The sequence below is a fragment of the Chrysemys picta genome, chromosome 4 (genome assembly GCF_011386835.1).
Source record: "Chrysemys picta bellii isolate R12L10 chromosome 4, ASM1138683v2, whole genome shotgun sequence".
NCBI lineage: Eukaryota > Metazoa > Chordata > Testudines > Emydidae > Chrysemys > Chrysemys picta.
This window is the reverse complement of record NC_088794.1, coordinates 42997569-43022888: the sequence shown is the minus strand read 5'-3', so window position 1 is coordinate 43022888 and position 25320 is coordinate 42997569. Positions and strand designations below refer to the sequence as shown.

General features: G+C 40.8%; 2 protein-coding genes and 1 long non-coding RNA gene across 31 annotated transcripts in view; 2 read left to right on the top strand and 1 right to left on the bottom strand.

Moving 5' to 3' along the window:
• Positions 1 to 3707: 3707 nt before the first annotated feature.
• On the top strand, positions 3708 to 13927 carry C4H11orf58 (chromosome 4 C11orf58 homolog). 2 transcript variants are annotated; one of them, XM_005308714.4, is made up of 5 exons: positions 3708 to 4310; positions 5381 to 5464; positions 7264 to 7324; positions 9493 to 9602; positions 11869 to 13927. In XM_005308714.4, the coding sequence occupies exons 1-5, from the start codon at positions 4251 to 4253 to the stop codon at positions 12079 to 12081; spliced, it is 528 nt and encodes a 175-aa protein (XP_005308771.1). In that variant the 5' UTR covers positions 3708 to 4250; the 3' UTR covers positions 12082 to 13927. The 2 variants fall into 2 exon arrangements, with proteins under 2 accessions (XP_005308771.1, XP_005308772.1); XM_005308715.4 differs by having other exon boundaries at positions 3710 to 4310; positions 5384 to 5464.
• On the top strand, positions 5959 to 6783 carry LOC135983005 (uncharacterized). The gene is made up of 2 exons (XR_010600503.1): positions 5959 to 6213; positions 6593 to 6783. It is a non-coding gene; the product is annotated as an uncharacterized LOC135983005 (long non-coding RNA).
• PLEKHA7 (pleckstrin homology domain containing A7) overlaps positions 13197 to 25320 on the bottom strand; it is a 299188-nt gene continuing 287064 nt past the window's right edge. For all 28 annotated transcript variants that reach the window (XM_042858812.2, XM_005308701.4, XM_005308705.5 and 25 more), the window contains one exon: positions 13197 to 24982. Coding sequence is in view for 1 of the 28 variants with exons in the window: in XM_005308701.4 (XP_005308758.2) it covers positions 24960 to 24982 (23 nt within the window). In the remaining 27 variants the exon portion in view is untranslated. The remainder of the gene's footprint in view (positions 24983 to 25320) is intronic.

Here is a 25320-nt window from a genome sequence, read left to right as displayed (position 1 = left end):
ATGACTAGTTTCTATATTTTATTAAAAGGCATGAAGTCTGTTGCGTGATGCCTTTCGATAAGAGAGATCCTGTGTATGAGGGTGCTAATCCACGTGGCCTTCAGCTTCGCTTCAGCTAGGCTGCTGCCTCCATCTTAACTTTTGAAAGGAAACAGACATGGAAGATGAGAAGCCGAAGGCATGCATTCAAAACTTCTTGTTTGTGGTGTACTGAGAAATAGAATTGGTGGGAAAATTGTCATTGAAATTTGAAGTTCCAAAACCCTATGAAAGCATTGAAAAACAGAAGAAAAAAAATGTTTATCAAAGTTCTGAAAATCTGGAGTCTCATAGAAATCTGTGTCTGCACACTGGGAGGGAGAAAATATTTTTAAGTGAGGAATTCAATTCTGTTCAGACACAGGTGATATACAAACTCTCCAACACTGCATCCTCTAACTCCCGAGGAGTTTCAGTAAGTGCAGACGTTACCAAGCAATGATGCTCAAAGGTAAATAACCAGAGTAATAATAACCCTGCACGTCAGTCACCACAACTGCAAAAAAATCCACTTTCTCTCCCTCCTTTCTTTGGCCCTCACCCTGAAAACATTTAACTTCATGCACCTGAATGAGCCCCTTGACTTCAACTGAGGATTTGTGGTGCCAGAGTTTTTCAATTTTTAGAGACTAAATGTACCAAAAAACTGGTGAGAAAAATAAAACTTTCCCCCAAACTGCCAAAAAGCTGTGAAAACTTCCCCTCAAAAATGTTTTAAAATGTTCTCAAATTCCCCAAAAGAGGACAAAAAATGCACAGAAATGATCAAAACTGTCCCCCAAATGCCCAAAGTGATACAAACTAAGTTTTTTTTAAAAAAAGCTTCAAAATGGTTTAAAATGTGGTCTTAAAAAGTGTCCCAAACTAGCTACAAAATAGTCAAAAATATTCCCACCAAAAGTGGTCAAAGAACTGTGTATGGGCAGGGGTTTCTGTGTCATGTGTCAATAGTCAATATTTATTTTATGTTAGTGCAGAGGTTCTCAACCTTTCTCTGAGGCCCCCCAAAATGCTATAAAAACTCCACCGACCACCTGTGCCACAAAAACTGCATATAAAAGCCAGGTTTGGCGTTAAGGGGTAACAAGCAGGGCAATTGCCCAGGGCCCCACGCCACAGGGGGCACCGTGAAGCTCAGTTGCTCAGGCTTCGCCTTCAGCCTCGGGTGGTGGAGCTCGGGGCCCCATGCTGCAGTCCTGTGCAGCAAGGCTTTAGCTTTCTGCCCTGGGCCCTAGCAAGTCTAACACTGGCCATGCTTAGTGGACCCCCTGAAACCGGCCAACGGCCCTCCTGGCCCCTGTTTGAGAACCACTGTGTTATTGTATGCTGAACTGACACAGGGATTTTGATAGTACAGCAGTCCCATCCTCCGGTTATTCTATGTATGGAATATAAATGTATTTCATGCTGAGAAATACCCAGTAGTTATTCACTTTAGCAGCTAATTCTGCCATTATGGTTTCTGCCTTATTCGCTCTGTGCAGGATTAGTATTACTCCGCTATTCAGCAAACAAAAAATGCCCTTGAAATAACACCCAAGAGGCCACCTTCCATCCCCTCTGAGCTGAGAATTCCAGTGGGAGCCAATTTCTCTTGCGGGGGATGGGGGACAGTGGCGATATACATTGTACTGGGGTCAAAACCCATTTCAGTATTTGCTGATGAGAATACCATAGAAGTTTGAGAAAATTATGGAGTCCTCTTGATACTTTCTTGAATTAACTTTCAGAGACTACATATTATCTATATCAGGGTTCTCAGCCTGGGGCATGTGACCAGGTATCAGGGACCATCTTGCCCTTCCCATATTGCTAAATGAGCAGGTCCTGTATGGAAAAGGTGAAAACCACTGATCTATATATATCTTTGATCTTCTACATGTTTATTTAACAATGTCTGGAAAATGCCAGCCCCGGGGTAATGTTGTTTGTAGAGGCCACCCTGCTTACACATGTGCTATGGGACCACACCAGAATATGCACATTCTGGAAGTGGAGTAGGTGGTTACACATTTGGGAATGTCAGCCTAAATATGGCTTTAGGATCTTCACCTTACAGAAAAGGGCAGGGCTGGATTAACTTTTTGTGGGCCTGGTGCCAAACATATTTGTGGGCTCCATTGGGGAAATAGGCATGTGATGGGGGCGATCCGCAGAGGGGATGGTTGGGGGCAATGAGGTGCAGCGCAGCAGGAGTGGCCCCACTCAGTCCAGCACAAGGGCACTGTTTACAAACCCAAAACTGCTAGAAGCCCCTTCCACACTGCCCCCCTGCCCAGTGCTCTGCCCTTATGCCCAGCACCCCCTCACTCAGAGACCTCCCACACAGATCCCTATGCCCAATGCCCCATGCCCCCAGACCCGCTGCCCAGCACCCCCTTCCCAGAGACCCCTCCCGCTGACCTCCCACCACAACTGCACAGCACCCTGCACACCACACCCCCTGCCCAGCTCCCCCACCCACAGATGCCCTACTGTCCAGCACCCCCTTCACAGTCCCACCATTATAGCTGTACTGTGCCCCATATTCCTGAGGGAATTCTGCATCAAATTCTGTGCATAATATTTTAAAATTCTGCACTTTTTTTTTTAACAATAAATAAATGTGGAAGCTCCACCATGGCAGTGGGGAGCACAGGCCACTGGCTGCATGGAGGTGGGAGAATACCCTGCAGCCTCCCCCGCCCCCCTGGGACAGGGACTTGGCAGTGAGGCTGAACCTGACCCTGACACAGCACAAGGGCCATGTCTGCCACAGAAAGACCCTGGGGTCCTGCCCCTTTTGCGCCAGGCACACCAGATGTGGGCAGGGAGGCTCATCCTGGCAGCAGGATCCAAGTGCAGAGGGACTTAGTGTGGGGGGATCCAGATGGGGGTAAGAGGGTTCTGTGTGGGGAAGTCTGGGTGCAGGCAGCTCAGTGCGGGATCTGGATGCACAGGGAGATTCCACGTGCAGGGGCAATGGGAGTCTGTAGGGAGAACCAAGTGAAAGTGGTTGGAGCTCAATAGGGGACGGGGGTGTCTGGGTGCAGGGGAGGTGGGTTTATTTGGGTGGAGGTCCAGGTGTAGGTGGTTGGGGCTCAGTGGAGAGGTGTCTGAGCGGGCTCATCGGGGTGGTACAGATGAAGGGGAGGTGGGGCTTGTCAAGGTGAGGGTTTAATGGGCCTGCTTAACAGGGGAGCCCCACATACACAGGTATGTGTGTGTATATATCTCCTCAATATATGTTTCACTCTATATGCATCCGAAGAAGTGGGCTGTAGCCCACGAAAGCTTATGCTCTAATAAATTTGTTAGTCTCTAAGGTGCCACAAGTACTCCTGTTCTTTTTAGGGGAGCCCCAGCTGCTGACAAGGGGATCCGCATGCTGGGCTCCTGCTTCCCCATCCCATACCCCTTCCCCACCACTCCATCACCCCCGCAGGCTTACCCCCCACCCCCGTCCTGATTTTTCACGCTTGCTGTCTGGTCACCCTAGCCTAGGAAAAGCTGGCCGGCGTTGTGAAAAGGGCTAGCTGCTTTGGGCCCAAGATGGGAGACTTTAGGCTTGCACTCAGTCTGGGGCGGGAGTCACAGCACACGGAATCACCGGGGCCTCTCATCACACCAGCTGCGGAGCGGGAGGGGAGGCAGCGGCTCCCCGGGTTCGCCAGGGCGGGCGGCGCAGAGGGGCGGTGCCCACAGCAGGGGGAGCTGTGATCCCTTTGAACACCCGGCCTCAGACTCTGCGTCAAGCACCTGTCGAGCACTTTTCCATAGAAAGAGCGGGCGCGGCCAGGCAGCCCCACGAGCGGCCGTACCTACCCGCTGGGGGGAGGCGAAGGTTTAGTAAAGAGTAAATGGCGAGTTTGTTACGCCAGCGGGCCGGGGACTCGAACCCGCTCCTCACAACCTCGGCGTGTTGCTATTAAGCAGGCGCTGGCTACTCCGCCGCTACCGTCACCACTCGCGGGGACCGGGACACTTCGCGCCTTGACCAATCATGGGCCGGTACCGGCCCCTCTCCCGTCGCAGAGGATTCTGGGACGTGAAGTCTCTCCCGCCCTCCACCAGTGCGAGTCACCAGAGAAGAACTACAACTCCCAGCGTGCCTGGCGCCTGCCGGGATATTGACCTGCTCGCGGGGGCTGCCGCCGTGTTGCCGCCAGCCAGGCCGCGAAGGAAGACGTAAGGGCCGCGGCCTGAGCGCCGATCCCGCAGCCTGAGGGAAGATGAGTTCGGCCAGGGAGACGCAGCCCCGCCACGGCATGAAGCGAGCGGCCTCCCCCGATGTGAGTCGCGCGGGGGCCGGGCCATGGGAGGCCGGGGGCGACGCGGGGACGGGAGATTATCCCCTTGCCCCGGGGTGAGGGCGGGGGTGGCTGTTCTCGCCTGGCAGGCGCTGATCGGCTTGTTGTAGGTCAGTGAAATGACCCAGGCCCCGTCCCCCTCTCGAGGCTCTAACGCTGCCTGGTGGCGGGGAGGGACCCGAGGCTTTTCACTGGGCTGAGCCGTCGTGTGTCCCGCTTGAACGGACTCGCCCCTGCTGTGAAGGCCGCCCTCCCTAAGCAGCCGGGGGGAGTAGTCGGTTCAAAGGGGATGTGCCTCCGTGCTGGGAGCGCTGTTTGCTGCATTAATGCCCCGTGCTCGCTGTATAATGGACGTGGTCGTTGCCACTGCTAGCCCAGCCTGCAAGCCGCTGGTCTGGGCTTGGTACCATTCAGTGCTTGTTATGCCTCCTGAAGAGGCCCAAATCTCTGTTCGTTTTCAAGATTTTGTTTGATAAGTTGATAGGCCTGAACCTTGATCAAATTCAAAGGTGGTGGGTTAGTTAACTGTACGATTATTTTTCATTTGCTGGAGCTCAGTTTTCTGTCTTCCTCCCTATGCAAGTTCTTCATGGGTTTATTCTTGCTAGATATGTTATCTCTCTGCAAATGGCTCCAGAAGTCAGAATCCATTCTTTCATTTTAAAAATGTATTCAATGGCTTGTTGATGTTGCAAGATCATTTTTTTATAGTGCCTGTTGACCACCGTTGAGGCTGCATCTAAGTCTGTTTAGTTTATTAAAAGTCCTTCCTGCTCCCTCTCCACTAGAGCCTATTTATTTAAAAAAAAAAACCCATGTCCTTAAAACACTTCTCAAAGTTGACATTATTGAATGAGTGAGTTATGATCAGGTCCAGGGGGGGCCCTAGTCATGTATTGAAATTGCATGATTGTAAATGTTGCATCATAGTGCATAGAAAAAATGCTCAAATTATGTATAACTTGGAATATCTTATTTAATATAAACATGCTTTTAAATGAAACTGATCTATTTGTTTTTTTTTAAATAATTTATTACTTTCTATCTTCCAGCAGGGATCGAGCAGCTGGGAGGCAGTAGACTTAGGTAATGAAGAAAGAAAGCAAAAGTTCTTGAGGCTTATGGGAGCAGGAAAGGTGAGATTTTGTTAATTAGCTATTTAAATCCAAACATTCCGTGTAAATAAAGGGTAGTTGCTATTAGGAAAAGATTTTTAAAATGACAGAACAAATCACTGATCACATTGAAAGTGATTGCATAGTGTTTTCTGTTCTTTTTGGAAGTGAAGATGCGTTAGTGTTATTGATAAGATAGTGCTTGCTTGAAGGTAAAAGTTTTCTTTAAAACATTATTCTTACATTCATCTGTGCATCCCTTTGTACATAACTTTAGTTCTGGCAGGATTTCTGCATTTAACAGTTGTAGTTATAATCTACAGTTATTTCAAGGCCCCAAAGCACTTGCTATGTAGTGTCTGTAAAATGTAATGTCAGCATATTGGCCTGTTGCTCCACAGTTAGCCTGGGTAGCATTGCTTTGCAGTAAAAAAGGGCTCCAACTACACCTCTGGCAATTACTGATTCTAATTCATTGTTTTTCCAGATTCTTATATCTTTAGATCAGCCTGCAAAATAGTCAGGAACACTTTCTTACTCACCCTTATGAGAATAATCAACAGCCTAATGTTTTACTCACCAAAAAAACCCCCAAATTTGTTGGCTCCAGACAAGTGAAAGTTTGCTTCAGATGAATGAGATACAAAGGCTAAATATAACAGCAACCAGACTGGAGTAACTCAGTAGCAAACACAATCAGATGGCTTGGAATTTAATTACTTATGCAGGACAAAATCTAAATCCACTTACATGTGTGGACATTGTGTATTGTAAGTTTTGTTTTTCATGCGATTAATGTAGACGGTACCCAGTGATACATACACACACACACACATCTCACGAGAGACCAGTATTGGAGCCTGAATGTTTTCATATGTGCCTAAAATACAGTTTTTAATGTTGCAATTTTTTTCTTTTATACAGGTGTCAATAACTAGATGGGGTGGCTTTTAGTTAAATTGGAGGCAAAAATTAAAATTTGCCTTCCCTTAAAAAAACTAATTATTTTTCTCTAATGTTGTATTTCCCTAACCTGGTGGAGTCATTATTCTCTGCCCCTAACAGAGTAACTTAAGTGCTCTTAGGGATGGTAGCATGACCCTGGATTAACCTAAGGACTTACATAAAGTGCAGATTGTGCTTCCACAGAGGCTCCTAATGAAACTGAAGATGGTGCTGGCTCTCGCGTTCAGGGCTGTGGGTTAAGGCACATTGGCCACATCTTTGCTTATCCTGTGTGGGTGTTTCGTTGGAAAAGAACATACAGCCCTATGGAACTATCAGTTCAGCCCAGCAGGTGGTCTTCTGTCCAGTAAGGGAATGAGAAGGAAAAGCAAAAAGTAAATAAACAATCAGAAAATAAAGTTGTGTAGGGGAGGACTCTGAGCTGCTAAGTCATTTCTAGGGGAATCAAAGAAAGGTTGAGTTATTACTGTAATTGGCAAAACCTGGGTTGTAACTTGAAACTTTATTGTGCATTATAATATTGGGCTCAGGTGACCTATTTTCCCTCATCCTGCTGCAACTTCAGCGGGGTTGTAATCATCCCTTTGGAGTGACACTGGCAAGTGAAAAGGAAAGGAACAGATTTGGGGGTTGGGAGGGTACCTAGGGTTTCCTCCAATATGATCAGTGGAAGGTAAAAATGAAGCTAGCTTTGTCAACAGATAGTCATTGGCTGGTGAAAGAGCTCATTAATACATGTTCTCTCCCCCCTGAAAAAAAGCTTGTTGATAGTGCGCAGTAGGGTGTGTGTATCCAAGAATTCTAGTATGTAGGTAGAGCTGTCAGAGTTCACAATAAATTGCATTTTCTTTTAGAAAGAACACACTGGCCGCCTTGTTATCGGAGACCACAGATCAACTTCTCATTTCAGAACAGGTCAGTTTAATAGCTGATACAAATTAGAAATCTGTAAACTAACATTGATCTAGAGAGGCAGAGCTGAGTCTTTGTACCTTCACTACCGTTGCAGTGGGGGCTTTCAATTTTGTGACTAAAGCTGAAGAAAACAAGTCAGATTCTGGGAACTGGCATAATCTCATCCTCTTTTACTAGTCAATATAGTGACTGAAAAAGGCCTAGTTTTGCTGCACATGTCTACTTCCTCCTGCCCAGATTCAGCAAAGCATTTCTGCATGTGCTTAAATTTAAGCACATGCTGAAATGCTTTGCAAAACTGGGGTCCACATATGTTGTCTCCTTTTCTTGACATAGAAGCAAAACAATCTTATTGCTGTTAGACAGTGACTGTAGCTGCAGACTGAGGGGGTGCAGTGTATTATGCTTCACGCATCATCACCAGTTACACTACCAGCTGATGACCTTTGATGGAGGATGTTGTGCATAAATCAGAATTGGGCTTGACTTTTCAGAGTCCCTGTTGGTTATGTAGTCCTGATAGTCAAAGCAAGATTTTTTTCTTGTAAACTGAGCAAACTTTGAGATGAATTGCCATGGACCTAAGATATACAAAACTGACTTATTTCTAATCAGTAGGTGACTCTGCAAGTCTGTTTTTTCCCATAGTCAGACTCTGATTAATTATCAGAAGCCAAGATATCTCTGACTTTATCAAGTTTGAAATTGGACAAAGTTTGGAATAAGAGCTTTGGTAAAACCTCTCTTAGCTGTATAGAATAGGAACTGCCAGACTCCTCTACATTTTCTTTTCTCCAATTTGCCTTGGTAGTAACAACTTCTTAGCTGATCTAGGCCATGTGGTCTAGTGGATAAAGCACTGGACTGGGATGTGAGAAACTTGAATTCTATAGCTGGTTCTGTCACTGGCTTGTTGGGTGACCTTGAGCAAGTGACTGATGATACTTATCTCCTTTGTAAAGTACTGTACAAAAATAGATGGATATCTGAAAGAGTTAAGTACTATTATTGATCACTAGCAGGAAGTTGTGATTAGGTTTTGACAAGAGGCCTGCTCCTTGCTAAAAGCCCAAAGCAACCACCTTCCTCTGTTCGTATGTAAAGTAATCTTCCTTTTCTCCTCTCCTCCTGTTTCCCACAGTTGGCAGTCTTTTCCTCCTTTAATAATAAAAACGTATATAGTTACCTTCAAAGTACCGTACAAATACTAATTCTCACAGCAAGGATAAGTAATTCTCTCTCATTTTACAAGGGAGGAAGTCAGTGGCAGATGGGAGTAGAACTAGGAGTCCCTAGTTCTCTCTCGCAGTAAACTAGGCCAAGGGTTCTTCTGCATTTTTCATAATGTAGCCTGTACCTGGATAGACGTAATAACTTATTAAAATAAGCAGCAGGATTGCTTTCACATAGGCTTCTATTTAATGGACATAAGAAAGAGCTAATTTTCAAATTGCTTCCCATGGCTGGTGAAAAGAAAGCTAAGTAGCTTCTGTTTTATGCTGTTAAGAATTCAAATGTGTGAGATGAAGTGGCCCAAGACACAGGTAGTTCATCTAAAATGTAGCAAGTTAAGTCCAGTAGTGAACTTCTGACTTACTGCTGTGTATGTGTGCGCTACTTCATTTTAACCATTGGTTTGCAGTGCCTTGATTTGCCAATGTAGAGACTGCTTGCTGCACAAATGAATGTCTTATATATATATATATATATATATATATATATATATATATAGAGCTCCTGCTCTAATATAACATTTTCATCTTGCTATGAAAAATGGCAATAGTGGCAGGATGGGGTAATGTTAAAAATGAACTGTTTTAGTGCAGACACGTGGTTGATTTTACAAGGTAATATTACATTCTAGTAAACCCTGTTTATAGTACTACCCCTGGTACAATATTGAGCCTGTGGCAAACTTGATAATCTCATTCCACCTTTACTACAATACAAGAGTATTTTACTTGCCTGTTGAGTTGAACAATTAATTGCTCCAGGTAAAGATAACTTTACAAGGGTGATGGTGTATTCACTGTGCCGTATATAGTCAACCCAATAAATTGCATTAAATATTTTCATACAGTGCTAAATCCTAAAGATCTGGTAATTTTGTGTAATCAGATGTTTTTGTTAATTTGACTGAACCATAACCAAGTACACTGGACATGCAGGGGAAGAAGACAAGAAAATGAATGAAGACCTAGAGTCTCAGTTCCAGCAAAGCATGGACAGCACTATGTCTGGAAGAAATCGACGACACTGTGGACTTGGTTTCAGTGAGGTAGTAGTTTACTTACTCTATTGACGCAGACAGGCTTGCTCCAGTGGGCAAAGAGAATGAATGACAAACATCCCATGGCCATTTTTTTTTTACAACATGTCAAACTTACTCTATCCCAGAGTGCCCCTATAAGTTTACCAAGTACAAATCTACAGGAGCCAAGAGCTTCCTGTGCTTGGACACAGAGGTACCAGTGAGAATTCTTGAACACCTGAAAACATTCATACTCTACAGTATGTACAGCTAGATCATGTTAAGTTCCTCAGAGATGTAACATAGCAGGTGACTTGACAGTACATAGCAGCTCTACCCAACAATTTAGCATAGGAAGTGAAGAATATTTTATTCAGTTGACCGCCAGGGGAATTTAAATAGACAGAACACGAACCAAAATAATTATTGGACTCACACCTGCTGTGGAATGACTACAATAGTTAAGGCTTTTTACATCTTCCAAAAACCAGCACCCACGTGAGAGTAGCATAATGCCTTAAGACAAGCTAGGGGTATCTATTCAGTGCTAACTCGGAGGAGTGCCCTCCCAATTGCTAGCCCCATTTCCTGAGAGTCCCTAGGAAAGGTTGGGGGATGCTTCCTCTTCATGTACTGACCCAGATTAAACTGCTTTAGCTCAAAGCGGTGCAGTCGGAGCCTTAGGTGCTATGATTGCGTGCTCCAGTTATAATTATGTTGTGTAGTCCTAATGCGTGAGGAGGGGTGGGGAGAAGGAAATCTGGAAGAGGTAGGAAATGACTATTGGACACGGATGAAATCTTCAAATGATCCTATCTCTCCTCAGTCATAGTTATGAGGCAGTCTCAAGGGAGGAAAGGATAGGGCCCCCACTGTCTGGAGGAGACACAGAAAAGTGAAGGAAGACAAAATAAAATTATGAAACTATCGTACCTCTTTGACGCCTCGAAACAAGATATTTGAGCATGAGGTTGAAAGATCAGTGAATGTTTACTCTTGGTCAGAGCTAATACTGATAATTGTAGAAAACTTTCTGAGATTGCTAGACTTGAGTTAAAGAACCTGTGCCACACTAGCAAACTCTTACTATTCCAAACACACATGCACTTTTTCCCTTAGAAAGGCATTTTTGTGTAAATAGAAGCTATACCTGTATTGGCCCATCATTATCAGATTTAAGCAACAAAGAGTCCTGGGGCACCTTATAGACTAACAGTGTATTGGAGCATAAGCTTTCGTGGGTGAATACCCACTTCGTCAGACGCATGTGGTGGGAATTTCCAGAGGCAGGTATAAATATGCAGGCCAGAATCAGTCTGGAGATAATGAGGTCAGTTAAATAAATTATCTCCAGATTGATTCTGGCCTGCATATTTATACCTGCCTCTGGAAATTTCCACCATGTGCATCTGACGAAGTGGGTATTCACCCACGAAAGCATATGCTCCAATACGTCTGTTAGTCTGTAAGGTGCCACAGGACTCGTTGTTGCTTTTTACAGATCCAGACTAACACGGCTACCCCTCTGATCATTATCAGATTGCGCATTGAGAATTTCTTCCGTGGTTCTAAGTGCTGTATTTGCCAAATAGTGTCAGGTTTACAAAGCATTGCAGTCTTGCACACAAGTCCCTGATGACCCTCACATAAAAATAATGTGGTTCATGTTAAAGTTGGCTACAGTATGGCAACAATTCTCTTGCACCAAGCATGACTCTCTGAACTCCTACCAAAGCTAAAGAAGTAACGAAGCAGTAAAAACTTTGCATGCTCAATTGCATTTGATAATGTTTCCAAGTTCTCTTTGTTGGTTCCTTCATGATGAGTAATATGAGGCTAGTGGTCAACCACAAAGTAGCTGCATATTGTGTGCACACATATTCCTGCTTAAAAAATCCTTCCCAGCATAAAGCATTATTGTTTAAAAATTTACTTCCTTTGCTGTTTAAATGTTAGCAAACAAAATGGAGATGGTCCAGTTACTGCATTAGTAATGTCAAGGGATCCTAGAACTTTAGTACCATTTACCATTGTAATTCAGATGTCATTAAGGAAATTGACAATCAATCAGTCATTCCAGTATCTGACAGACTAATCCTCTCTATTAAAGATAGAGATGGGTTTTATCTGGTACCTCTGTTGTTTAATCTCATGTCCCATCTTCAGCCACTAACACAAAAGGAACAATGTAGCAACTAGTGAAAAGTCATTGAAGTTGTTTGTTAAATGGCAAAATGCGAGGTTGCTTGGGGGAATGATTTAGCTTCCTTTTGTAATCTGAATTTTATTCTAGCTGGAGGAGGCTGAAGGACAAGATGATGTGAACAGATACTCTCCTGAACCTGAAAGTCCAGAGGACTCTGAAAGTGACTCTGAGTCGGAGCAAGAGGAATCTGCAGAAGAACTGCAATCTGCTGAAAAAGACAGTGAAGCTGATGATCCAGAAAGCAAGAAAGATGTGAAAAGCAATTATAAAATGATGTTTGTTAAATCCAGTGGCTCATAACTTCGGGTCTAATAAGTCTTTGTATTTAAAGTACAGTAAGCCTTTTTGTTAGTGCAAAGTGGAGGACTGCTTACAGCACAGATTTTTGTATTATGATTTTAAAAAAGCCCTTTTAGATGAAAGAAAAAAATAGTGCTTGCTTTCAGATGCCATGGATGACATTTTTATGGGCATGAGTGTAATTTTTTGGGGGGTAAAGTATAAACAGATGCATTGGATGAAAATAAATGTAATTCCCAACCTCCTTTTACAATATTCTCTGAACCCACTCTCCTTCCATTGTAGTTGTCAAACCTCTGACACTACTTTCTTTGATTAGTGTCCTTTTGTCTTGGGTGTTTGTTTGAGAAATAAGGTTTCATTGGAGTTGCCTGTTGCTGTATTAATTATGATACAGTAGCAATGATGACAGTATTCTGTGGTGTAATACAGCTTCAACTATTGGTTCTGTTTGGTAATACCAGCAGTACAGTCTGACATAATTGCCAGAGAACAGGTTTATTCATTTAGGTCCTGATTCTGTAATGAGTTTCTGTGGCAGAGTTCTACTGCTGTCTGTAGCACTCCATCAGTGTAGGGGGCTCCTACATCATACCAGGATGCAGAAGAGGGCCTTTAGGGTACATCTACACAGAGCTTGGAAAAAAACTTTTGGTGGCCAAGGTGAGCTGACTTGGGCTGGAGCCTAAGCACTGATAGCCTGTGAGGGAGGAGGGTTTGACAGCTTGGGCTCCAGTCTGAGTGCACATGTCTACACAGTGATACCCTACAGCCTGAGCCCAGATTAGCTGACTTGGGCCAGTCACGGCCATGCCACGGGTTTTTCATCCCTCTATAGATGTACTTTTAGTTACTTCTCTAGGCCTGTTTTTAACAGCTATAGGACAAGAGGGATACATTCTGCAACTAGTTTGATGTTCCTGGGTGTAGATATACCTTTTGAAATGAAGGACTTTGATCCTTAAACTGCTTGAGTTGCAGTGTGCATGAGAGCTACGAAAAAGCAGCATTGGGGGAGGGAGGTTGTTCTTGTATTAACATACTAGTTTTAATAATTTCTCTCTACAGAGGTGAGATTTGCAGGAGATAAAGAACCGAACCAGGAAATGAGCTCGTGTGAAAGGAAAAGATAGTTTGCTATGGAAAATGACAGGTGCCTCAATTTAGTTACTTTTTTTTTTTTAAAGAGGGGGATGCAGGCAAAGTTGTGGTATGCAGTCCCCCCTGACTTGAGTGCCACCAATCAAACTGAAGTGAAGAGAGTTAGTCACAATTACGAGTGAAAGGCATGCCACCTCTTACTTTCCTTGCACCAAATCCTCTAGTCTGTGCATAAAGAAAGAAACAGAAGTTCTAAGACATAGTAAGGACTAAAGCCCATATCTTCTGCAAATTTATATATTTTTGGTGTACTAAAGATCAAACTTCCATATTGTATGCATTTTCTCAGCTATTGTAATGGCATCTGTTTGAAAATTGATCAGAATTAATCTGAGGATCACAAAAGGAATGCCACATTGCACACATTCTGAATGCATTTCTTTCTGGGAGAGCAGGACTTTGTCTGCACCCACGTCTGAAAGAAAAAGCTTACCCGAGGCTCTTGATGAAACTTACAGAAAAAAGTGGTATCTGGTAAAGCTATGTTTCTAATTTACTGATAATCTGTTGCAGTGATTATTTCCATACTGTTTGCTAATTTGTATGAGCTGAAATATGTACAGTGATTGTAAGATAATTGAAAATTAGTACTTCAGCCTTAGCTACACTGAAAGACTTTGAACAAATGTTACTTTATGGAAAAAACAAGCAGTATTAAACCAGATACGTGTGATTGTACACTAAATGTGACACAAAGTGACTTTAATCAGAATCTGCATTTACTTTTTAACCTAGTTTTGGAACATGAAATTGAGCCTGTTTCATTTTAAAAAATAACCATACCATATTTCACATTAAGTAAAGGAGTAGTGATATTTGACACGGGAAAGGGCAAAGTGTCTGAACTTTTGAATTTAAGTGCTTATGGATTTGTCCCCCCATATGTTATTAATTTGATCCTTTTTATATTTATGTACGTTTCTGCAATATGCAAGGAAGTAACCCCTTCATTTTATTTGCATGTAAAAGAATGTGCATAGATTGTTCAATTATTAGGTACAACAATCATCCATGTAAAGTGTGTGTGTATATAGACACACACACACAGTATTTACCAACTACCTTATTTTGTTCTATTTTTAGTGGTTAAAATGGTGGCTATAAGATGCCAATATTCATAAAAGCACCAGGAATTCATCAACTGCCATTTTACATAATGTTAAATCACTGACCATCTTTTCAATGACTCCCACTATCTCTAATGCATAAATAAAAATTGGGAAGAGGTCATTATATAAGCCTATTGTTAAGGTGAAATGTGTATATTATGTTATTTCACCATTGAGGAGGGCCTGTTTATATGCAACTTCCAGGATTAAGACATGTACAGTTGAGTACATTAACTACAAAGTGCATTTAAACGCCATGGGGATGCTCTTATTCACAGCAAAGTGGCCTTAGTTTGCTTTAGCTAAATCACCTTTGCAGATATATCTACACAGAGAAGATTATGGTAGGAACCATTTTGCTTTTAATATATTTGTCATTAGTTCATGCCTTTGGTTTGCCTAGTAAGGAAAATACATGTGAAATTTGAAAGAGTTTCACTTCTCTGTGTCACTAAGAGGAAAACTATTAGGATATTGTCCCAAAAGGAAACATCTACCAAAACTACTGCTGGTCTGCTACTGTTAATATTGTGGCAGGTTTTCTCACTTAGGATTTTATTGAGCTGGCTTTCCTACAGAAGATGAGATTCTTGTTGACCAAAAAAATCTGAACTTCAGCTTCTGCAATGAGAAATCCCATCCAGCACATAACTGTCAACAGTCTCATGGTCTTCACCCATACTCTGAATGGAACCAACATCCATGCAGCACCTCTGTGTTGTGGAGTGTTCAACAGGCCATAGCTCTAGCATCAACTTCTCAGTCTGGTACATCTCTCCTAATTCAACCTTCCTGAAGGCCTGACGTCAATTTCCTCCCAGCTAGAATGTTTAGCAGCACTTATGTCCACAGTCAGGTTCTTTTAAACACAGGTTTGAGAGAGCTAAAGAAAGAGCAAAAATGTTACTGGCACACCTAGCCAATCTGGATGTTTTATACACATGAACAAAAAACAGGATTAAAAGTTTTAGATCCTGATCCTGCAACTAGTTGCATGCTAGCAGACTATACACCTGCCCTGAGCCCCTCTGGCTTCTGTCCCAGGATTTAGGCTCAGGTTTCTTTCATAATCTTCATTTCATGACTGCTCAGGTAGTATTGTAGCACAGCAAGACACTTACTAGATCTTTCTGTTAGCAACCCTGGTTTATCCTTCAGCACCCATGTAATCTCTCAGGTGCTAAAATCTGCCTGGAGCTCCTCGGCTGGTACAACAACATCTGAGCAGTATGTCAGATAAGGGAGTAGTTCTAGGTACTTCATTGCATTCTTCCCTGCCAGGCTGTGGGAGCTCCAGGAAGATCAGGATAGCGACTGGACTGACATCTCCTTGGGACCCACTACCCAGTCCAGGGGAAGGAGAAGCTGAGAACAAGCTACCCGTTAGTGCTCCCTGATTCTCTGCCATAGCCCAGGTTATAGCAGCCCAAGGGCTACTCTAATTTGCACCACTCCCTTTGTACCATATAATAGAATTTGCCCCCAAAATATTGATTGCAGCCCCACATCATTATACATCCCCAGCCTGGTGTAAATTATATATTACAGTTAATGGTAACCTGATCTCTAATACACACAGAAGAGTCTTTAATGGAAAAATCAGTATGCTACAGGATGGAGCTTGCTTAATTCTGTAGGTGACCCTTTCCCCTCTGCATTGCTATGGAAAAAGTTCCCAGGAGTGGTATTAGACTTCACCATTGACTTACATGAGACTTAGCACATGCTTAGTAGTATTGCTGGATCAGGGAAAGTGTGTTCAGGTCCTTGCACACTTGAAGGTCCTAGGCTGTTGTGCAGTGTTACTGTGCACTGTAAAAGAGCAGCTGAGAACCACCCCAGAGGCGCTTTGTTATGAAAGATACTCTATTAGTTTTAGATATTAGTATAATAGTGATAGGTAAATAAATTAACTTTATACATAAGGATACAACCTTTCTGTAGTGTTGGTTTCTGCTACTATGTCAGCCCTACATTGTGAAATAGTTTCTACATCAGAATTGCATTTACATTCAAAGATAGGCACAACTAGTGCCTCAAGAACCAAGTTCTCTCCCCCTGGCTGTACATGCATCCCCATTATTACTGGAGATAGGAGCAACAGTAAAAATGTGGTCGCAGGTAGTCCTACGTTTTACAGAACAGCCTCACTGATATTTATATACAAATAGTAACATGGAGACTGATGTCCTTCAGGAAAATGGAATTAAATAAATCACTAGCACTTCTAATTTAGGTCTCAGTTGTGTCAAGGATAAGTGCCTTAAACTCCTAAGTTATTACTAATCAAACATTTAAATTCAACCTTCATGATGAGGGTAGCCCAAAGCCAGTATATTTTGAAAGCCCAAAACAGGAGACAGAGAAATCTGGATCTCAGTCTTCTGCTATAACTTGATGAAGTCAAAAAAGGCTGTATTTGAAGAGAAAGCAAATGAACAAGCATACAGTCTATATAATGGCTTAGTGCACACTTTTGCAATTCTCATCACTGTCAGTATGTAGGTAGCATTAGCACACCGTCTTGAGGAGATGGGGTACCCTTTTGAACAGGCAGAGCATTGGAATGACCCATCCCCCTCACTTCTTTGTACGATGGGGAGCACCTTGTGAGAAAGCAACATCACTACTACCCGCTACTCCAAAATCCCCTTATGAGAAGATGGTCAAGAAAAAATGCTTCCAATAAAAAGGGATCCCTTTTTCTCCTACCCTTCAGATGTGAAGGAATTCGAGGGCCAAGTACTATGATATATAAGGTGCTCTCTGGCTTTACACAACTGCTTTGCAGTTTACACTCCCCCTTTTCTTGAAGAGGAGCCTGGCAACTTTATTCCTGAAAGTACAATTTTTAGGACAGCTTCAAAGCTAAAAGTCCTTCTACAGCTGTGGTTGGGGAATTCACATCAAAGAGGATGCGCACATGTTGTTCCAGTGTCAGCGCTGACGCTTGGTGGAAATCTCTGTGGATTTACTACAGTCCCCAGAACAGAGATTAAATTATGCACTGAAGCTGCCTCTATAAACTGCAGGAGACAAAGAGAATAAGTGGCAGTGCACTTTCTCATAATCAAAGCCTGGTATCGTTATTTGCATCGGTTTCTTGTGAGCTGTCAGGGGAAAGTGAAAGGGACATGGTGTCAAGGGACAGAACAGAGTGCTATCTGGGTTTTAAAAGTGACACCAACTACATTTTTTTCCCTGAATCTTTGAGAAATATTACCCAAAGAGTGTGTTCCTCTGGAGCACTATTCCTGATGCTTATATTCCCAGGGGAGAGTTAAAAGTACAGTATGAGACTATGTTAAAGGCCAGCAGTTCCTGCTATATAATCCATCCAACTCTGAAGATGGCATTTAAGGTGTCTCCACGCTCAGTGGGACATAGATGGAAAAGGAGAGAAAAGACCTCAAATAAGTTATGTATCAAAAGTCAAATGTTCCAGGACTGATCTGAATGGAACCTCCCTGTGTTTTGAGGTTTTCCCATTTACTAATCTTGACTAGCAGACTGACTCCTTTTAGCCATTCCCAGTATAATGTCACACCAGAAAACTGTCTTGTAATCAGGTGGTTTTCAGCTCTTTCCATATCAGAGGTAGGTTGCAAGCTACCCACACATCAGAAACAACTCAAACTAGGTTAAATAAAGCATAGAATGTTTTGGGGCTATAATACGATGCAGAAATGGAGAGGGGTCCACAACCTGAATAGCTCCTTTTCATCCTATTTATTCTAAGTTTTCACACAAATGTGGGATTCAAACCATTATGTTACTTATATGGACAAGGCTGAGATCTACTATTCATGAAAGCTACAAAACTATAGTGTTATGGGTCTTGTTTATTATAACTATAAATAGTAACAACTTCTCTTTAAAATGCAATAGTTCATGTATTTTCAAGTGATAAGCATAACTAAAGAAGCAATCATTGCATAAGTGACGTGCTGGATTTTATTTAGTGTGTTCAAGAGCTGAAGCACCTACTGCTATCCCAAATAAGAAAAATAAAAACAGGCATTTGGTTTGCAATTTACTCTTTACTGAGCTCCTTGGATATTGCTTATTTACAGGCTTCAGGCTGGGTACCTGGTCCGGTAAAACTATAACTGTAGGAAGCTCTCCTCCCTTATGGAGTCCTCGAGTTTCAGAGACACCTCAGACCTGAAGAAGCAGTCCACGCCCTACCTGATGGCTAGTTTCCTGGAGCTATTTTGCAGCACTTTTTGATTCTTTCTTATAACACAAAGATGTAGGAAGGTTAACAGAATACATACTGCCACTGTTGTAAGTCTTGTTAACTGGGCAAAGAGAAAAATGCAAGAAATCCATCCACAAATTACAAATCGGAGACAAAAGGCAATATATAGTATGGGAGGAAATCAAAAGCAGTTGACCCATCTGTCTATTTAGCAGAGTTGAACAATCAGAAAGGGAATCCATACAGGCAAAATAATCACTCAGAACCAGGCAGCAGTTTCCTTTATCATCCCACATTATTCTCTTTCTTTTCATTTAGTTTTCATAGTAGTAAAGCTCTAATGGTAACTAAAAATGCTTTTCATTAGAACACAGTTAAGAACATTCAACTTCTTTATTTCATTAGGTCTAATCTTATATGACCCGTCACTAAGCTTTGGAAGACTTGTGTTTTTTTTTAAATTTGTGCCACAGCTCTAAAGATAGACAGACATGGGGAAAAAAACAAAACAAAAAAATCAACAAAACCCCAAACCCCTGTTCACACAGCAAAATATAGGCATTATTGTGTGTGTGTATATTTATGTAATTTGTAGTTAACGGTGCTAGGTCCTATACATATGTATATTATATATGTATATCTCCTTGATTGGGGCCTCTTATTAATAATGCCAATACATAATGACAGGTCAGTGTTTAGATGTATTAAAATATTTGCATTAATCCAAGTGTGATTTTGTGGACTCTCGCCCCTCATTAGTAATGTCCAGATTTGAAAATATATTATCCTAATTCTCAACACACCTCTGCAAATTCCCGAGTACTGGATCATTTAAGCTTGTAACTCATTTAATACGGGAAACACTAATTTTCTACAACTATTGTATTCTGCTGGGTTCTCCTACCTTGCTGGCTGGTCCTTCAGTGACTTCATTGGAGGCTCCTCTTCATTTTTCTGTTTCTGTCCCTCAGAGTTTGGTTCTTAGTCTTCCTCTTTATTACAGCTGTGCTTTTTAAGGTAATCTCATCTGCTACCATGGCTTCAGTTACCCCTTCTGTGAAATTAACTCCAAATTCCTCGTTGGATCCCCAAACCTTCCATCCCTCCTCTGTGTCTCATTTCTGACTCTCAAATACGCCTCTGTCCTGTGAAACTCCAGAGTTTCAAAACAAATTATTTTCCCCACTAATCCATCTCCCCCATCTTCTTTCGTGATACCACCTACATCCCACCACCTTCCCCTAATTCCCAGCTCATCACTTGGGTGACATCATTGACTTCTCTCTCCTTCCCCTCTGCTTCCAATTCTTGCTAAGTCCCTCAAATTTCCACATTATCACCACCTTGCCCCTCCCTTTGTCTCCATATCCCACTCCCATAAAAACTGTTTTCACACCTTGGTCATCTCAACTTTATCACTATCTTTCTCCTACCAGGCCTCTCTTTTCTCACCTTTCCCTCTCCAGGCTAACTGAAGTCCAACTACTACAGCCATCTTTCTTCCCTCTCCTTGAATCCTTTTACTAGCATCCTGTTTCACCACACAATTCACATTCCTCATCCTTACCTTCAGGATCCTATTCAATCTTGCTTGCAACTTGATCTCTGCTCTTATTTCCTCCAAATCCTCTTATTTTACTGCTCCACTCATCTCCCATACTCAGTAAACTTCCCCTTTGATACCCACAACCTCTTGAAAAAGCCTTCCATTCTTAGGGCATCTAGAACCTCCCACCCCCAGCCCACTCCATCTTTCAAGCTCACATTTTCCAAGAATTCTTTGTAACGTTCTCACCAATAGTGCTTTTACACCTTAGCTGAAATTGTCGTCCGATGTTGTTGTTTTGTTGTTTGTCCTTCTATAGGTCTGTAAAGCACCAAGTACATTCATGGTTCTTTACATGAATAATAGTATAACACATTTTTTAATTCTTAGGATTCTACATGGTACAGTTTTGTATTTTTAATTTGTTTTATACCTAGAGTCCAATGTTACCAATAATTTATGGTAGGCTTCACAATTTTATGTTTTTCTCCTTAGGTTTACCTGTAGTTTAATATTCAAAGTATGGTTGTGGCACAGAATACCTCAACAGGCTTATATTAAAAATGCCCTTTAAAATTCCAAAGCTTTGAACTAAAAGCAGTATCTCAAGAAGTTTTCATGGAAAGTTCATCTCAGTTGGTTCAATTCAGCTACACTTAGATGCACCTTTTCAAATAATAGAAAAAAAAGTGTAAAGGGGTCAGACCCAATCAATACAGTTGTTCAAACAGAATTCCAGTCACTGTGATGTGTGTACATTTTGTGCTTTTCCTTTGTACTGTTCCACTATGAAGAAAGGTTGCTTTTGCTAGCATAGCAATAAAAGTCTTAGCCTTTTGAATACAGCCAACTAACCAATGGGAATGTTTACCAGGTGTGGAAAAATATAGCAATTTTTCATGTCTTTCTTGTGCATGTCTCTTTCTTTTTATAACTACGCAATCCACACATCTACTACACAAGCATATGCTTTAAAATACCCAAAGACAGACATAAATCAGAGAAGTGAAGCCTCAGAACTTACCTCATACGTTTGGTTTTTGTTTTGTTTGTTTTTGTTTTCATTTTTGAGACTTAGAAATCAACTAAGTAAATAGCATGAGTTGAAAATAAAGCTGTAAGCAATACCTAAAAGATGCCATAAGCATTATATTGTATATAGATTCAAAACAGCAATCCTTGAGCAGATTTCAGCTATTTAAATCAACTTTACTCAGGGTTTGTCATTTTTTTAAACAATAAAGGTTTGGTAATATGTTTATGAACTTGCAGGTGGCAGAGCCATGTATAACAATATTCTGCACGCAAACCAGATTTTCTAGAATAAAATCCACTAAACTAATATGACTGGTGAAAAAAATCTCTCCAATACAGCTTACTCCTTGTGGGTGTTTCTGGCTGTCCTGGATTAAATTAGTTTTAGTGTTTATCACCACTATTGCTCTCCATTCCCTCGAAGAGCTATAGTTAACCCAGTGTGGGCAATGTCATCACCAAAACTCCCTAGCAGCCTGCCACACAAATGCAAAACTAGAGCAATGGGTAGGAAAATAAACAAAAGGAGTGTCCATTCAATTAAAAAAAGGGAGACTTTTGACAGGTCTGAGGATTACAAGGCTGAGGGTGTTGTGAATTTGTAACCTGTCATCAGTGCAACCACTTTGTAATGTAACAAACTAATAACACACACGGGTGAAAGGAAGAAACGTAAGAGGTCTTTAGATTAAAAAACACTGAATTTTTGCTTGGTGTAAAAAATACACAGATCAATTACAAATTAGTTCCTCCAAAAGAAAAACAGATACTATTTGTCTAATATTTTTAGTTAATCAAAATGAAAAAAAACCCCTATTTTTATTCCAACTATTTTAGGACTTGAAATTGAACGTTGTCTGATTAAAAGATACCACTGTGAATACATCATAATTTTCTAGCTTTGATGCTAGTGATGGGTGTTGTATAAGTACATAGATAAGACTGTTTTGGTGAATAAATGCAAAATGAAATTGAAAAAAGAAAACCACCACACAGAGTGGTCACCAGATAACTCATTACCATATCTATATTTAAATAAGGGCTTTGAAAAAAGGTGTCATACTTGGGGATATTTTTTCCAAAATATGGGGTTAATTATGGACATATAAATTGCTTGATTTGTCTAAGACCAAGAGTTTTCAAGAAGATCAGTTTATTATTCAAAACATTAATGGTATGTGTGTTAAGGGTGAAATTCTTGCATCTCATATGAAGCTCAAGTAAGCAGGTTGTGTGTGAATGATGTACATGGGAGGGGAGGAGAATATGAATAGCCTCATCACAACCTGTAGAGCAGCTACACAACTACTATGACAACCAGCTGTGCTTCTCTCCCCCCTCCCAAAAGACAACAGACAAGTGGAATTTTTGGTCAGTGGGTTGAAGTAGTTCATGAACCCACTGGCTGCACCCCCTCCCCACAGCATAGCCCACACACTCCCCCCCTTCTGCATCAACAACATTTTTTTACAGAACCATGACACATCACAAATCCCTATGGCTGAGGGTTCCTTTACTTTTCAGGCCTTGCATGTCCCCACAAATGGGACAAGGGTTTCATAAGCATATCAGCTTTGCGTTTCCTCTTCACAATTTGAAGTCAAATATTCACTTAAACTCTCTGAAGTTCACAATGTCAATACTGAACCACAGAAATATCTAGATTTTCTTTTTTAAAAGTTATTGACTGTTTGTTCCCTACATTCCATTGTATTAAGTAGTTCAAGTTTAAGAAAGTCAAGAACTAAAAACCTCCAGTAGTCTGTATCAAACCCATGTAATTTGACGGCACTGTCATAGTACCAATTGACTCTCACCTGCTATTACAGAAGTCTTAAATTCCAGTTGGTTTCCAGACATTTTATTGGTTAACATGTGTCTATACATTGCACAAGCAACTGCATGTTTACAGGATTAGAGATACGGAGTGGCAGTTTTTGCACACAGAATATGTAAATTATTCTAGCTACTTTAATTTCATACTATATCAAGTGTCAAGAATTTGGCAGTTGAGAAAACTGTAAACTAGGAAAGATCAACATTTAGGACCCAGTTCAGGAAAGCCTGTACTTAAGTGCTTTCCTGAATAGAGATGGACTTAAGTATGTATTTAAGAGCCGTCCTAAGTTCAGCACTTGGTACCCAGGAGGCCTGATTCAAATCCTATATAAGTAAATGGAAAAACTCCCATGGACAGCAATGGGCTTTGGGTCAGAACCAGGGAGAGCAAAATGTAATTAACGGGGATTTTAAAAACAATGTTGAAAATGATCAACAGAACAGCTGACAAGACAAAAGCAGAAGTGTTATGTTAATATTTTAATCTGTACATACACCATTTCCCCCAAACTGTTACATTTTATTTAAATTAACATTTTCTTGCAAAATATTTGTTTAATTTCTTTTCAAACATTTTTTATAAAGGCAAAAATAAAAATTTTATTTTGGCAAAATATTATGAAGCTGACACTGGCAGTATTGAGTTAGTTAAAAATAGACTGCATTTTCTAAATATATTTCTTAAGAATAGCTTCTGAGTATCGTAAAAATACAATATCAATTTTTATTTTATGCATTTTAAACAAATATGAAGCCATGTAGTTTTTTTTAAACCCATTATCTGAATGCAGCAAAGAAACAGAAGTTAAAAGTCTCGCAAAACACTGCAAAGTATTCATGAATCATTCCTCTCTTAGCACTGGACTCAACTAAAAATTACACAGTATTGTGCGATTTTTGCATGCCTTACACTGAAAGTGTACACATACTTTTTTCAAGTAAAGAAGCAACAGCAATTCATTTAAACTCATTTTCTTCATATGTAACTGGCCAACTCTTCACCCTATACCCAAGCAAAACATCCGACTTGAAAGTTTTGGCAAAATTAAGCACCAGTAAAATTTACATACAAAATTAGCAAGTGCCACGTTACATTATTTCTGTTGTTTCCAGGATAATGCAGTACCATCACATATTGCTTTTTAATTACAACAATTATATATATATATATATTTACTAGTAAAATCACACATTCTATTAACATTTTATTGCTTACTTCACACATTAGAATTAAAATTTCTTTTACTTCCCAGTCCTCTTAATGTAAGAAAAAAATATTTTTGTAGCTTCTTGTTACTGATGGGGACAGTGCTATTGTCAATGCTAACATACTGGGTACTGATATTTGAAGATTAACTACATGGAATTAAAAAATGTACAGGAGTTAGCAGCTGAGTGCCATAATTTTGTTCATTGTGTGAACATGACAGTTACTAACATTTAGAAATGCAAGCTGAGTCCTTTGCTATTTCTTATTTAAAGGGCACATGAGAGTGATCAATTTTGCCAAAAAAAGAAGAAAATTCTCAGTAAGCTTCTCACTTAAGTTAGCTTTACCCAAATGCCATGATGTGCTTCCAAGATTATTTGATTTACATTTTGTCAAGAGGCTTTACGATATGTATCTGAACTTGAGGGTGAAGCAATAATATTTTGTAAAGTCTGTGTAAGCAGCTTTTTTTAAAAAATGAACTCAGCCCTTGATTAAAAACATCTAAAATATATTCTGTTTCTAAAAATATATCAGTATTTTACAGAGTATTTTAAAAGTGCCATTTATTTATATAAAAAGTCTGAACTAAAACAATGCCAAACTAAAATGATTTGAATTTATTTGTTTTTCATAGAAAATCCCTCTATTATTCTCTGAATTTGTTTTTGAAAAATTATATGATCAGCTGATGAGTATCTTCAGAGAAGCTGGTGTAATGAAGACATTCTTTCTTCCACGCTCTGGCATCAGATGGTTGTTGGGTTGTATCTTATGTCAATGTTCAGTTACTGCTTTGGCTGGTATGAATTAAAACAAAATGCAGTCAAATATGGTAGTGTATGCTGATGCCAACCAGTACACATTTTCAGAAAAACATGTTTTTGTATTGCAGCCCTCAGTAGGATAGGATGGATAATTAATAGATATTTAAAATTGTATGACCAATTATTACTTGATGCCATTGAAATTCTGGAAGATGTCCACTGATCTAGAAGAATCATTGTGTCCCTAATGTAATGGCTAAAATTACTAGATTCTTTCCTTAACTCTGTCCCTTAAAGAGAATGTGAACTTTGGATGTGAGTTTTTGGAGTAATTCCCTAGTACAAGTTCCCTGTTGGTATCTGGGGACAGT

What these genes read in the sequence shown, in the direction of transcription:
- C4H11orf58 (XM_005308714.4), top strand. Translation starts at nt 4,251, where the DNA reads ATGAGTTCGGCCAGGGAGACGCAGCCCCGCCACGGCATGAAGCGAGCG. An exon ending in AGCGAGCGGCCTCCCCCGAT is followed by an intron (nt 4,311 to 5,380) that starts GTGAGTCGCGCG and finishes TCTATCTTCCAG; the next exon opens with CAGGGATCGAGCAGCTGGGA. An exon ending in GTGGACTTGGTTTCAGTGAG is followed by an intron (nt 9,603 to 11,868) that starts GTAGTAGTTTAC and finishes ATTTTATTCTAG; the next exon opens with CTGGAGGAGGCTGAAGGACA.